At 44.9% G+C, this 14148-nt stretch overlaps 1 protein-coding gene across 4 annotated transcripts in view; it reads right to left on the reverse strand.

The window, feature by feature from the left end:
- Nucleotides 1-14148, reverse strand: part of AFAP1 (actin filament associated protein 1) — a 173855-nt gene that overhangs the window by 79491 nt on the left and 80216 nt on the right. For all 4 annotated transcript variants that reach the window (XM_075569859.1, XM_075569833.1, XM_075569851.1 and 1 more), the window contains exons 4-6: nt 11380-11488; nt 2420-2631; nt 1782-1961 (exon numbers count right to left, since the gene is read on the reverse strand). In XM_075569859.1, the coding sequence (XP_075425974.1) occupies nt 1782-1961; nt 2420-2631; nt 11380-11488 (501 nt within the window). The remainder of the gene's footprint in view (nt 1-1781; nt 1962-2419; nt 2632-11379; nt 11489-14148) is intronic.

Consider the following 14148-nt stretch of genomic DNA (forward strand, 5'->3'; position numbering starts at 1 on the left):
TGAAGTCAATGCGGGATACTCTAGTAGCCGAGACTTTGTTCTTGTAAAACCCTGTGGTTTGACGTGGTCATAAGTAGCAAATTAAAACTAGCCAAAAATCTGTATTCTGTATTACAAATAGCATAATTTAAACCGCATCCATAAAAAGAGACAAACCGCACGGTTTAACAGCCAAAAGCCCCGATCGTATTTGCTTTTGAAGTGGAATAACCTGAGGTGGTGCTAACTCCATCCTCCATCAGCATAGAGATATGGATTCTGCTCTCTCTGAGCCCAACCCATATTTCAGGCTCTGTATGGAACTCTAATCTCGCCACTCTGAAGGAGGAGTGAAAAAAATACCATTTATTAGAAGTGGTTTTTTTATTTTGCACTTAACGGAGCTTGTACAATTCCAGTGAGTTGTCCAAAACCGCGAGTTTGCGCCTTTTTGGTTATTCCGCCCCGGTTTGCACAGCTGGAATGAAACCGCTTCCAAAAAAAAAAAACATTTTCCGCACAGTTTGGACATGCGAGAAGGGCTTGCAGAATTGCAAAACCTGCCCATCTGATCGGAAAGAGCTCTTTCCGCACGGATTTGCACAACTAGAATATCCCCAATGGGAGTTTACAGCCTAAACAGCTTCTTCGGGCTATAACTGAATGACCTCCTTCATGTAGTATGGATGTGACACCCTTATGAAGTGATCTATATATATAAGTCTCAAATAATGTTTGTGTGTGTATGTCTGCTGGACAGCTCATTGGCCTGCGGGCCAGGCAGGGAGGAGCCAGGCAGGGAGAAGAGACACACACGCACACTCTCCTCACACCGTGACCGCGTGCGCCTCTGACCAACACCGCACACCGTGAGCACACACACACACCACCCCCCCCCCCTCTCCCGGTGGACGTCACTCTCCCCCATCAGCCGGACCGCAGCTCACCTTCCCCCCTCCTGGTGGCCGTCACTCTCCCCCCTCAGCTGGACAGGCCCCGCACCTTCCCTGCTGCAAGCTTCCCGGTGGCTCGCGCTCACAGGTGCAGAGAGGGGGCACATGCGCAGCGCTCCCCGGACGGGTGGAGGGAGAGCAGAGAAGAGCTAGGTGCGCGATAATCGGAGGAGCGCGGGAGAGAGGAGCGGTGCTGTGAGTCCTGGCAGAGGGGAGGGGGCTTTGTGGTCCGTACCTTCGGAAGAATACAGGGGAGGGGGCTTTGTGGTCCTGTAACAGGGGAGGGAGCTTTGTGTGTGTGGGGGGAGGGGAGGGACACAGTGTGTGTGGGGGGACGGACAGTGTGTGGGGGACGGACAGTGTGTATGTGGGGGGGGACCACAGTGTGTGTGTTTGGGGGGGAACGACAGTGTGTGTGGGGGGGCAGTGTGTATGTGGGGGGGATGAAATGTGTGTGGGGGGGGACAGTGTGTGTGTCTGTGTGTGGGGGGACACAGTGTGTGTGTGGGGGGGACACAGTGTGTGTGTGTGGTGGGAAGGACGACAGTGTGTGTGTGTGTGGGGGGGGCAGTGTGTGTGTGTGTGGGGGACGACGACAGTGTGTGTGTGTGTGTGTGTGTGTGTGTGTGTGTGTGTGTGTGTGTGTGTGTGTGTGTGTGTGTGTAGAAAACTGTAGGGGGGAACGGAGCTGCGCAGGGGGGGGAACACAAACAGAGAGGGGGGACGGAGAAACAGACAGGGGGAGTGGAGAGAGAGGGGGAGCGGGAAATTGTCCTCCCGGGCAACGCCGGGTCTCTCAGCTAGTTGAAAATAAAAGCCTTATCTTACGTCCATTAAGATCCTACATACCCTTAGCCACTGTTCTGCTTGTTCTTCACTCTGGACTGCGAGAACCAGTGCATCAGTCCCTTGGTGAGTAATTCTCAGCTCATGCTTCTTCTTCTTGCTATCTTTGGGAACATAGGTGACAGCGCAGCCATTCAGTGGCAGCTCCATTTGAGGTTGCTGATCCTTAGAGGTTTTGTAGCACTGATAAAAAAATAAAAAAACAAAGTTTCATTATTTGCTTACATTTAGAATGTCCTCTTCCCACAAAGAACAAGCAATTCTGTATTAAGTGCAGTGATTTATACACCACTCAAACAGACCATTAAAATGAGTCACATCAAATCTCAGTCCACAAAATCTAACCCAGCACAAGCCAAAAATGGAGCTAATCAGGAAATATGTTTGTCATAACTACATTTTGTGGTTGGAAAGTTTCTAAGACCTCAAAGGTTCCCCACCCCTCCTCCCCCTCCCACCGACCTGCGCCCCATCAATAAACATCACAAGTACCAGTATATATACTGACTATTTAAATAGTATATATGCAGCTTTCAATTTTCGGAGGGTTGAATTAACAACCTATTTACTGCAGGTATATTAACCATTATTAAATAACGAGTGAAAATTGCTTTAATGAAGCAAATAACAGTAATAGTTACCATTAGTTTGTTTTCTTTAATGACACATAACAGTTTGGTCCACTGTCCGAATCGCTTCTTCCGGAGCAGGAACGCGCAAATCTTAGCATCCTTCACGAGGTCCATGGAAGCCTCCTCAGAGGGCCACTGAAGTCTCTTCTTCTGCCCTTTCCCATCTTCTTCCTCCTCATCATAGGATTCATAAGAGCTGCTCATAGCATCAGAGTCGTAATCTTTCAGGAATACATCAAAAGAATCAAATGTATAACTCCAGAGATAGAAGACATTTGCTGGTAAATAAACCACTCTAACGAGTCGTTTCAGGCAAGGTGTCCATTAAAATCAGGTTGTGTTTCAAAATTAGTTAAGAATAGACAAAGAAAAGAAAGTCCGGAAATTAAAGTTTATTTACAATCTATTTCTTTATTTTTCCTGCTTTCTGTTTTAATACTTAAGACGCTTTGGCCAAAGGGTTAAACTAAATGACCCTTTTTTCAACAGAATATATAGGTATTGCACTGTGTATTTTTGTCACATTGGAAGTAGCTTTGGGCATCTTTGTCTGTTTTTTGTTGTATACATTTAGCCACGCCCACTAGCACTCCTTTTGACACTTATATACATATATATACAAAAACAGAAAAAAAAACAGGCGCACTCATAGCGTAAAAAGGTATAACAATACATTTATGGAGTCAAGGATTTAGAAATACACACTCACAAACATAGCAGAATAAAAAGCAATTTTGAGTATAACTCAACCAGCCAGACGCAGGAACAAGGTAGCAGATGACTTCAGTAAAGTGTCCGGTGTAGGCGAACTGCAGCAACCTCAGTAAAAGCCTCTTTAATTTGTGTGTGTGTGGTGTGTGTGTGTGTGTGTGTGTGTGTGTGTGTGTGTGTGTGTGTGTGTGTGTGTGTGTGTGTGTATATATATGTGTGATACGATACCGTTTGAGCGAATATCAGAGGCAGCACTCCACAAAGTTGTCAAAAAAGTTTTGTATTTAGTGAGACATAGTAACTTACTATGTCTCACTAAATACAAAACTTTTTTGACAACTTTGTGGATTGCTGCCTCTGATATTCGCTCAAACGGTATCGTATCACTTATTTGATTTATATAGGATTTGCACCCACCTTTATCTACCTGACGGAGTGCCTTGTTCTCATCTATTCACTATATATATATATATATATATATATATATATATATATATATATATAATGTGGTAATGGTAGGGGTTTCTCAGAGCTTGTTAGGTATCTGTGTGTTTATGAACTGTTTTAATACTTTCAATCTTTTACTTCAACTAATTTTAGTCGCTACCTAATACAATGGGTTAATTAGGAGAGAAGGCTACTGCTCAGCTTATGTATAAATGAGAAAAAAAATAATCAGGGTGCACACAGGAATATGGTACAAATAAAGGCACAAGAGGGCAAGCATGGCCATTTGCACTCATGAAAGTTAAATATGACAAAAATATATATTTTTTGTCATATTTAACTTTCATGAGTGCAAATGGCCATGCTTGCCCTCTTGTGCCTTTATCTCGCTACCTAATACAAGAATGAAAAGAAATGACAGGCCTCTCTTACCGTATGAGTGATGCATGCATATACGACTAGGACAGGGGTGCGCAAACTGGGGGGCGCGCCCCTCTCTGCAGGGAGCGTGGGGGTTACAAATTCAAATGAAATGCCGGGGAAGCGGTGAAGGCCTCTGTAACTTCTCCTTACCTTGGTTCAGACGGCTTCTGGTGATGCCTCGCCATGTGAACGAGGCGTCAAATGACGCTGTGGGGTCATCTGACGTCGCGTTGCCATGGCAACGTGACGTAATGACGCCAGAATGCCAGAGCCAAAGGCAAGGGGGAGGGGCACGAGGAGAGGGGGATAGCCGGCAGGGGGATGCAGGGGAAAAAGATTACGCTCCCCTGTACTAGGATATGAGATTAAGCACAATATTTATTTCTAGCCTTATGTATGGCAGAAAGAACATATTAATGCTTATTATAGTTCATATTTTTTTAAAGCAGTAATCCAAGCAATATCCTACTGTACATGTGTTTTTTTTTTTTTTTTTTTTTTAAATAAATCATATCTATAGTATTGGATAACACTACCTTTTCTATATTTAAAAATTCAACTCTTAATGCCCTTTTAATCAGTTTTATTATACTGAGCATCCTTTGATTTCTCTAGCACAGGGGTCAACAACCATGCGACTCTTCCCACACTACATGCAGGTCTCGCAGGTTGCCGCTCGCCTGCTGCTGCCTCTCTCACTGTGTGCTGCGAGGGGCCTGGCTGGCGCTGGTTGGGCCTCTATTTGCCACCCAGCATCTCCCCAGCTGCTGGGCTGCGGCCTGCACTGTCCCACGCCGGGTCTCTCTGATGCCGACGCGCACCGGAAGTGCACGCTGCAACTTCCAGCGCACAGTGACGTTACAGAGCGGCCGGTGTGGGACGATGAGGAGGCAGCCCAGCAGCTGGGGAGATGCCGGACGGCAAATAGAGGCCTAACCAGCACCAGCCGGGCCCCTCGCAGCACACAGCGAGAGAGGAAGCAGCAGGCAAGCGGCAACCTCCCCCCCCCCCCAGCCACCGGAAGCAAATCCAGCAACTGGCAGCACCAGCCCCCCAGCACCACCCCCCCACCTCTTCCTCACAGCTCTACCGGCAGCGAACCCAGCCACTCAGCACCACCCCCCAATCCCAGCCACCGGTAGCACCAGCCCCCAAGTACCCCTCCTCCCTCTCACAGCCACCGGTAGCACCAACCCCCCAGCACCCCCCCTCACAGCCACCGACAGCAAGCCCAGCCACCGGTAGCACAGCCCCCAAGCACCCCTCCTCCCCCTCACAGCCACCGGTAGCACCAACCCCAACACCCCCCCCTCACAGCCACCGAAAGCAAGCCCAGCCACCGGTAGCACCAGCCCCCCAGCCCCCCTGCCCCCTCACAGCCACCGGCAGCAAACCAAGCAACCGTCAGCACCAGCCCCCCCCACCACTGGCAGCACCCTCCCCCCCCACCCCACAGTCACCAGCAGCAACCTAGGACAGTGCAGGGGAGAGCCAGGCCCAAAGTATGTAAGTGTATGTGTAGTTGTGTAGTTGTGTGTATGTGTGTGTGTGTGTGTTTTGTACAAACTGTTTTGAACAGAAAAACAATGAAAAAAGTAAATAAAGGGACTTATTGTGAGATGCATTTTAATCCCCCACATACTTTAATCAGAATTAGGGAAAGGAAAAAATAAGTTTGTCGTATGTTAATGCTTATACAGTATATACTGTACCTATTAGTGTGTGTACGGTATATATATGTGTTTGTGGGGGTGTAATATTCATGCATGAGTTGCGGCTCTCATAATATTTTTGACAAAGAATTGTTTTTATAAAATTCTTCCTTGAGAGGTTGCAGAACCCGGCACTAGCCGGCTTTAGCCCATCTCCCCAGCAGTGCAAGATCATTGTAACACTTTCCTGTTTGTGATAATGAGTTGCCGATATTCCCAGCAGTTTGAGCTGCAAACTGTAACTATAGATAATGTTACCATAGTAATACTATCGCTCTGCAGCTTAGTTAATTTGATTTCAATAAAGGTAATCAAAGGCTGCATATATTAAAACAAATATATATATATATATATATATATATATATATATACTGTATATATATATATATATATATATATATATATATATATATATATATATATGTATATATATATATATATATATATATATATATATATATATATATATATATATACAGTATTTTTTAGCTGCTTGGATTGTCTCTTTAATGCCTGTATTGGATTTTTATAGCTTTGCAAAGCTCTGGCAGCGAAAAACTTTCCCACGTTTTTTTACACAGCTTCTCTCAGCTCCTTTTCACTACTGTTGTTCTCTGTTAGTTCTGTTCTGACTGGCAGAATGAGCTCTTTTTTCGATTTCTCTTATGTTGGATCACTTTCATTGGAGTGGCAACATAAAGACCGCCAACTCTCGCAACTGCTGTGATTAACAATGTATGTCTGGAAACAAGCTGCACATGTGCAGGATTCTTGCTTGAACTTGATGAAGCGCTTATTACTCGGATAGTTTGCCGTGATGCACTTTACTACGCATAAAGTAGAATGGTGCAAAAACTACCATGGGTTTCCCTTAACCCTGATTAAAATATAGTTAGCACTCTCACTAATGTCTGTCCTTTTTGCAACGACAAATCCATGACAGTATTTGTAATCAGCAGCACACAGCGAGAGAGGAAGCAGCAGGCAAGCGGCAACCTCCCCCCCCCCCCCAGCCACCGGAAGCAAATCCAGCAACTGGCAGCACCAGCCCCCCAGCACCACCCCCCCACCTCTTCCTCACAGCTCTACCGGCAGCGAACCCAGCCACTCAGCACCACCCCCCAATCCCAGCCACCGGTAGCACCAGCCCCCAAGTACCCCTCCTCCCTCTCACAGCCACCGGTAGCACCAACCCCCCAGCACCCCCCCTCACAGCCACCGACAGCAAGCCCAGCCACCGGTAGCACAGCCCCCAAGCACCCCTCCTCCCCCTCACAGCCACCGGTAGCACCAACCCCCCAACACCCCCCCCTCACAGCCACCGAAAGCAAGCCCAGCCACCGGTAGCACCAGCCCCCCAGCCCCCCTGCCCCCTCACAGCCACCGGCAGCAAACCAAGCAACCGTCAGCACCAGCCCCCCCCACCACTGGCAGCACCCTCCCCCCCCACCCCACAGTCACCAGCAGCAACCTAGGACAGTGCAGGGGAGAGCCAGGCCCAAAGTATGTAAGTGTATGTGTAGTTGTGTGCGTGTGTATGTGTGTGTGTGTGTGTTTTGTACAAACTGTTTTGAACAGAAAAACAATGAAAAAAGTAAATAAAGGGACTTATTGTGAGATGCATTTTAATCCCCCACATACTTTAATCAGAATTAGGGAAAGGAAAAAATAAGTTTGTCGTATGTTAATGCTTATACAGTATATACTGTACCTATTAGTGTGTGTACGGTATATATATGTGTTTGTGGGGGTGTAATATTCATGCATGAGTTGCGGCTCTCATAATATTTTTGACAAAGAATTGTTTTTATAAAATTCTTCCTTGAGAGGTTGCAGAACCCGGCACTAGCCGGCTTTAGCCCATCTCCCCAGCAGTGCAAGATCATTGTAACACTTTCCTGTTTGTGATAATGAGTTGCCGATATTCCCAGCAGTTTGAGCTGCAAACTGTAACTATAGATAATGTTACCATAGTAATACTATCGCTCTGCAGCTTAGTTAATTTGATTTCAATAAAGGTAATCAAAGGCTGCATATATTAAAACAAATATATATATATATATATATATATATATATATATATATATATATATATATATATATATACTGTATATATATATATATATATATATATATATATACAGTATTTTTTAGCTGCTTGGATTGTCTCTTTAATGCCTGTATTGGATTTTTATAGCTTTGCAAAGCTCTGGCAGCGAAAAACTTTCCCACGTTTTTTTACACAGCTTCTCTCAGCTCCTTTTCACTACTGTTGTTCTCTGTTAGTTCTGTTCTGACTGGCAGAATGAGCTCTTTTTTCGATTTCTCTTATGTTGGATCACTTTCATTGGAGTGGCAACATAAAGACCGCCAACTCTCGCAACTGCTGTGATTAACAATGTATGTCTGGAAACAAGCTGCACATGTGCAGGATTCTTGCTTGAACTTGATGAAGCGCTTATTACTCGGATAGTTTGCCGTGATGCACTTTACTACGCATAAAGTAGAATGGTGCAAAAACTACCATGGGTTTCCCTTAACCCTGATTAAAATATAGTTAGCACTCTCACTAATGTCTGTCCTTTTTGCAACGACAAATCCATGACAGTATTTGTAATCAGCATGGTCACTGAATTCTGATCTAACTGCAGTTTATACTTCTGATAACTATATAGGCCTGGCCAACTCCAGTCCTCAAGGGCCACGAACAGGTCAGGTTTTCAGGATATCCCTACTTCAGCACAGGTGGCTCAATCAGTGGCTCAGTCAAAGACTGTGCAGCAGCAGGGATAGTCTGAAAACCTGACCTGTTGGAGGCCCTTGAGGACTGGAGTTGGCCGCCCCTGGCATAGGCCCTTAGAAAATAAATTCTTTTAAAGAGGCAATCCAAGGTGCCGGTCCCTCCCCGGCTGTCCAATAGGAATGCTCCTGCTCCGGTCACATGGTCCCCCAGTTTTTGGAAAATGTAGGACCTGGTACAACACTAACCACTGTGAGTGGTTTCTCTCGCTTTGCATCCGATTCCCATGCTGTGCTTAAAAGCTGTGTTAACAGCAAGCATTAGCTTATAAGGGTTCCATGTAAGAATGGATTTCAGGCAAAAGGTGACACAGTGTGCTCATTTGCATGTTATTTCCCAGAATCCCTTGCTGCAGTGGAAATAGTGTATGCTAGGTGATAATGGTGAAAGGCAAGGTTGCAGACCTGAACAGCTACTGGCACCTAGTTCGGAGTTAAGTATCTCCTCAACTAGGGGGTCCTCTGAGCTGAAATGAATGGGGTTCAGCTCGGAGACCCCCTGCATCAATTCTACATTTAAAAAAAAAAAAAAAAAAAAAATAAAGAGGAATATTCATCCATGATTTGTAGAAAAGATATCAAGGTTTCAGGCTTCACAAAAGGAACATATTTCTATAAATGCCTTGTCACCACATGTCAGTTGGATTACATTTGTTGCAGATCATTAGCTAGAGCAGGGGAGCTCAAACTTTTGCTGCACCCCCCCCCCTGTCTTGCCTGCCCCTGTGCTCGCGCCCCCTCCTCCTACCTTGCAGCTGCATCAAATGACGCTGCGGGGTCATGTGACATCACATCACATGACCCGCTGTGTAATTTGACGCGTGTGATGTCACATGACCCCACAGCGTCATTTGCCGCCGCGTTGCCATGGCGACAAAATCACAGTAGGTTTTGTGTTGCAGAGGCCTCATGTGATCCCCCTGCATTTAATTTAAATGCCTTGGGGAAGAGCGCGGGGCCTCTGCAACCATCCGCGCGCCCCCCCCTCCCCCCGAAAAATCTCCTGCTCCCCAGTTTGCGCACCGCTGAGCTAGAGAGATTTGTAGTACGTTTTACCTGGAATATTTTACTGTAGACAAAAGGGAGAAAAATGATAAGCCCAGATGCAGAATTTGATACATTATAGTTTATGCATAAATGTATTCTTATATCACTACGGTAGCATTATCTATTGTTACACTTTGCAGCTCAACCTTCTGGGAATATTGGCAACAAATGATCACAAATAGAAAAGTGTTACAAAGACATTGCACTGCTGGGGAAATATGTTAAAACCTGCTACAGAGATCAAAGCATGCTCAGTATATTAAACCTCATAAAAAAATGGCATTAAGAGCTGATTTTTTTTTTTTTTTTAGTATGACTACAAGAACTGATTTATTAAAATAGCACACATGTAGGATATTGCATGAGCTGCTCCTTTACATGCAGGCCCCAAATTGTGAATCCACTCTTCTAATAATTTTCTGTTTCTCCAAAGAAGAAGCAATTCTGTGTTTTGTGAAGTGCTTTACAGAACATTGGTCTATTACTGTGAGTCACATGAAACCTCGATTCACAAAGTATTCACTTTCCAAGCGATTTAATTTGCCACACAAAACGATTTGTTTCCTGTGCAGGGAAGCAGTATTGTAGATGTTTTAGGGCAGCGGTGTGCAAATTGGGGGCGCGCCCCGGGGAGATTTTTCTGGGGGGCGCCGGCGGTTGCAGGAGCCCCATGCTCTTCCCCAAGGCATTTCATTTAATGCCTGTGGATCGCGTGAGGCCTTTGCAACACTCCACTTACCTTGCTTCAGTCGGCTGTGTCACGCGTTGCCATGGCAACGTGGGACCATGCGACATCACGTCACATGACCCATTGCTATGGAAATGTGGCGTCAAATGGCGTCGCGGGGTCATGGCGTGATGTCACATGACCTCCGCACGCCAGAAAGGCAGGTAGGGGGGGCGTGACCACCGGGGGGGAGTAGGCAGCGGGTGCGCAGCGCAAATAGTTTGTGCAACCCTGCTTTAGGGCACGAGTGGCCAACTACAGTCCTCAAGGGCCACGACCGAGCCACCTGTGCTGAATCTGGGATATTCTTAAAACCTGACCTCTTGGGGACTGGAGTTGGCCAGCCCAACTGTAGGCTGTGTCAACAACAACAAACAAGACACATATTTGTCTTTGCAATATTTTGGCAGTGAAAGTGACCGTCCCCTTGTCCTGGCAGGACAGGCTGTGCACTTCTGCGTCGGTCCATGAGAGTGTTCTGAGGAACCACGCCAAACAAAATCACTATAAAGTGAAATAATCTCTCCAGCGTCTGGATTGCATTATTGCTGCAATGACTGGAGGTCGAAAGGTGACCGACTCGCTGCCAGTTAAAACCCACTTCATTTCTTAATCATACGTTTCCAGCTGAAAAGAATGTGCCCGGCTTAACCCTTCATTTACATGTACAATATATACATATACAATGTATTATGTACCCAGGACATACCTGAATACAGGAGGTAACGCTCAATGTTTTATGTATGTATATATGTATATCTTTATTTATATAGCACCTTTAATGTACGTCGCGCTTCACAGCAGTAATACACGTGACAACCATATAAATGACAAATAATACAAATAACACATAAAGGGGAGAAGCGCTACAGACATAAAAGTAACATTTAGGAAAAGGAGTCCCTGCCCCATTGAGCTTACAATTTAATTATTTTTATTTGTTTTCTTTGCAAAATATTTGATAAATAAACATGTGTTCTGTTCTGTAAGCGTGGTATATCAATTATTTATTCTTACTGAACTAAGACTTTGTGTAGGGTCTACCTTGATTTGTTTGCATGCTGTTAAAGGAAGAAGTGTATTTGTCACAATGAATTACTCACTGGATGTAATGTACTCAGGAGCTTTTCCGGGGCTGAGCGGCACCGCTTCTTCATAATACCCCTCAGGAAGAGAAGACGTTGGTAGAGGTGGAGGTCCATCATCTGGAGGCTAACAGAACAAAACAAAGTCCTACCAAGTCAGAAAACAACGCACAGGGATACATGTGTGCATTATGAGATGTATATCCACCCAGAAGTCACTGAATGTGTATGTCTCATTTTACAATGGTAGAATGACAAGTATACAACACATACTGCATTAGTCAAAATCTGTTTTATTTTAATGGTATAACTGCTACGGTAAAATTATCCTCTCAACAATGATGTTCCCCTGCAGTCATTAAAATGTTACCTCGAGATGGAGAAAGCCTTCTGACGTTACACATAATTAAACAATACTCCATCCTAGAAATAGAGCTCTGTCCTTTTAGGGTAACGGTCAGCTCAGAAGTAGTGTGAAAAGAGGTGACCCCCAATTCATGTTCACAGTACCTCATACAAAACCCTTCAGCCTTCAAAGTTCCTACCAAATCTCTCATGGAGTAATCATGTCTAGTAAATAACTAAAGTGGGGAAAAGATACACACAATATCCTGTTAGCACCAATTTTAATAGCGCCCACTGTCATTTATAGCTGCCGAGTCTGCCAATGCCAGCAATGATGTTCCGTAATGTAACAATCCCTCCTACCTAACAGACCCTTTTTTATTATAAGGTGGGCAACAGGTGCTGAACTGCGTTATCTCCCCTGGTTCCCAAGATACTTTTGCTCTTGGTTTTAAATCTCCCACGTCACGTGGACCAATAGGTAGCTGCAACATTATCCGTACTGCGGGAGATTTAAACCCCCATTGTGTTTCCCCTGGTGGGGACTAAAGCACCGGCACTTCACTGGTCAGTATCCTGCTGACCAGGGGTCCTCGGTGCTGAATATAGCGCGGTTCAGTTCCGGGACCCCAGGGTCTCTTCCCGTTAGAAGAAATGGTGGATACATGCTTGATTCCCATAGCTTTATCTGGCACACACTCCTCTAGTTCAGTGGTTCCCAACCCCAGTCCTCAAGGACCACTAACAGTGCAGGTTTTAAGGCAATCCTCTCATTAGCACAGGTGGCTCAATCATTGTGACTGATCCACCTGTGCTCAAGCCGGGGTATCCTTAAAACCTGCACTGTTACTGGTCCTTGAGGACTGGGGTTGGGAACCACTGCGGTCTAGTTCCAGTACGTTAGCCATGGGGCTAAAGAGCTAACATGACCGCGAATGCCAGCGCAGCGGTGGCACTGAAAAGGTTAAGCATTTACAGCTATAAAGACATGGTTAAATAAAGATACAAAGCCTTAACGAGACATTAAGCAAACCGCATCCTGTTATATATTACAATTTTTGGGAGTCTCAACTTGAAACAGACCCTTTCTCACTGCATGTATGGAAGTACTTGCTTGTAGGTTTAAAGTAATATAGAAAGCGGAAAAAAAAAAGGAAATGAAACACAAATGGTTCATGTCTGAAGCAGATACCTTTACACCACTGGTTACTGCAGAGGGCTGGGTTGGGCTGGCATGTTTCGCCAATGTCAACACAGATGGAATCAATTTCTGATTGTACTAGCTGTTCTTTCAAGCTGTCTTGAAAAGTTACATTGAGTGTAGATCTGCCATGGAAAAGACCTTGTTTCAAGCAAGAGTTTAATATTGTTAAAGCAATGTGTGATCAAAAACATAGTCAAGTAAGGCATCTAGAACAGATTTTTAAAGGGCAAGTTCCTCCTAGAACCAATGTAAAGTAATAGCAGTGTCCTGCTTAAGAGGTTTGGGGACATATTTACTAAGCAGTCAACTGCACCTTCCGATCCTGGAAAATATCTTACAATCCCGCTCACGTCAATGGTCTGTAAAGTGTCTTCCAGGTGCTGGAAGGTGTCTACTGGCAGTCATCTGGGCCTCTACGTAGGTGGCTGACACTATTTTTTCAGTAAGTAATTCACGAATAAGTACAGGTGGTCCTCACTTATCCTCCAGAATCCGCCCCAGGTTGCGGGTCCATGTAAGCGATTCCGACGTCGGATAATGCGTTCCGGATAACCCGTTCGACGGAAAGCGGACCGCCAGATACTAAGGACCACCTGTATTTGTAATTCATGTATCCTAGGTAATCAACTGCTTTAGAGTGTTTTTACAATCTTTGCCTAATATCTTTAGTGATAAGACCATTTAAACTATCGACATATTATTTCTCTTTTCTGCCCCAGTCTCCACTAGATATTCACTAAAGGGAGACAGCCATTTGTGGCTTTTAAACTCGAGAGACCTGATTTAGTTGAATGTCTGTGACATTGACAGTCAAACCTTAGTGAATATATTGCTTGCCAAAATATTTATCACATAGTTCACTGTCAAATCATCCTGAAGTTTTAATGACAGTGAAATATATATGTTAAACAATATTTGCATTGCACAATTGCGAATGTTCTAATAAATACTTTGTAGCTTAGGTAAAATGACTGAAATTTGGAATCGTAGCAGCATTTATATGTCAATAAGGTACTGTCAATCTTTTAGACATGGAGGGGGCAACTCCAGTCCTCAAGGGCCACCAACAGGTCAGGTTTTAAGGATATCCCTGCTTCAGCACAGGTGGTTCAATCAGTGGCTCAGATTGAGCCACCTGTGCTGAAGCAGGCATATTCCTAATACCTGCTCTGTTGGTGGCCCTTGAAGACTGGAGTTGGCCACCCCTGCTGTAGACAATAACGTAAGCAGCATATTTT

This window comes from Ascaphus truei, chromosome 1, assembly GCF_040206685.1.
Source record: "Ascaphus truei isolate aAscTru1 chromosome 1, aAscTru1.hap1, whole genome shotgun sequence".
In the NCBI taxonomy this organism is placed as follows: domain Eukaryota; kingdom Metazoa; phylum Chordata; class Amphibia; order Anura; family Ascaphidae; genus Ascaphus; species Ascaphus truei.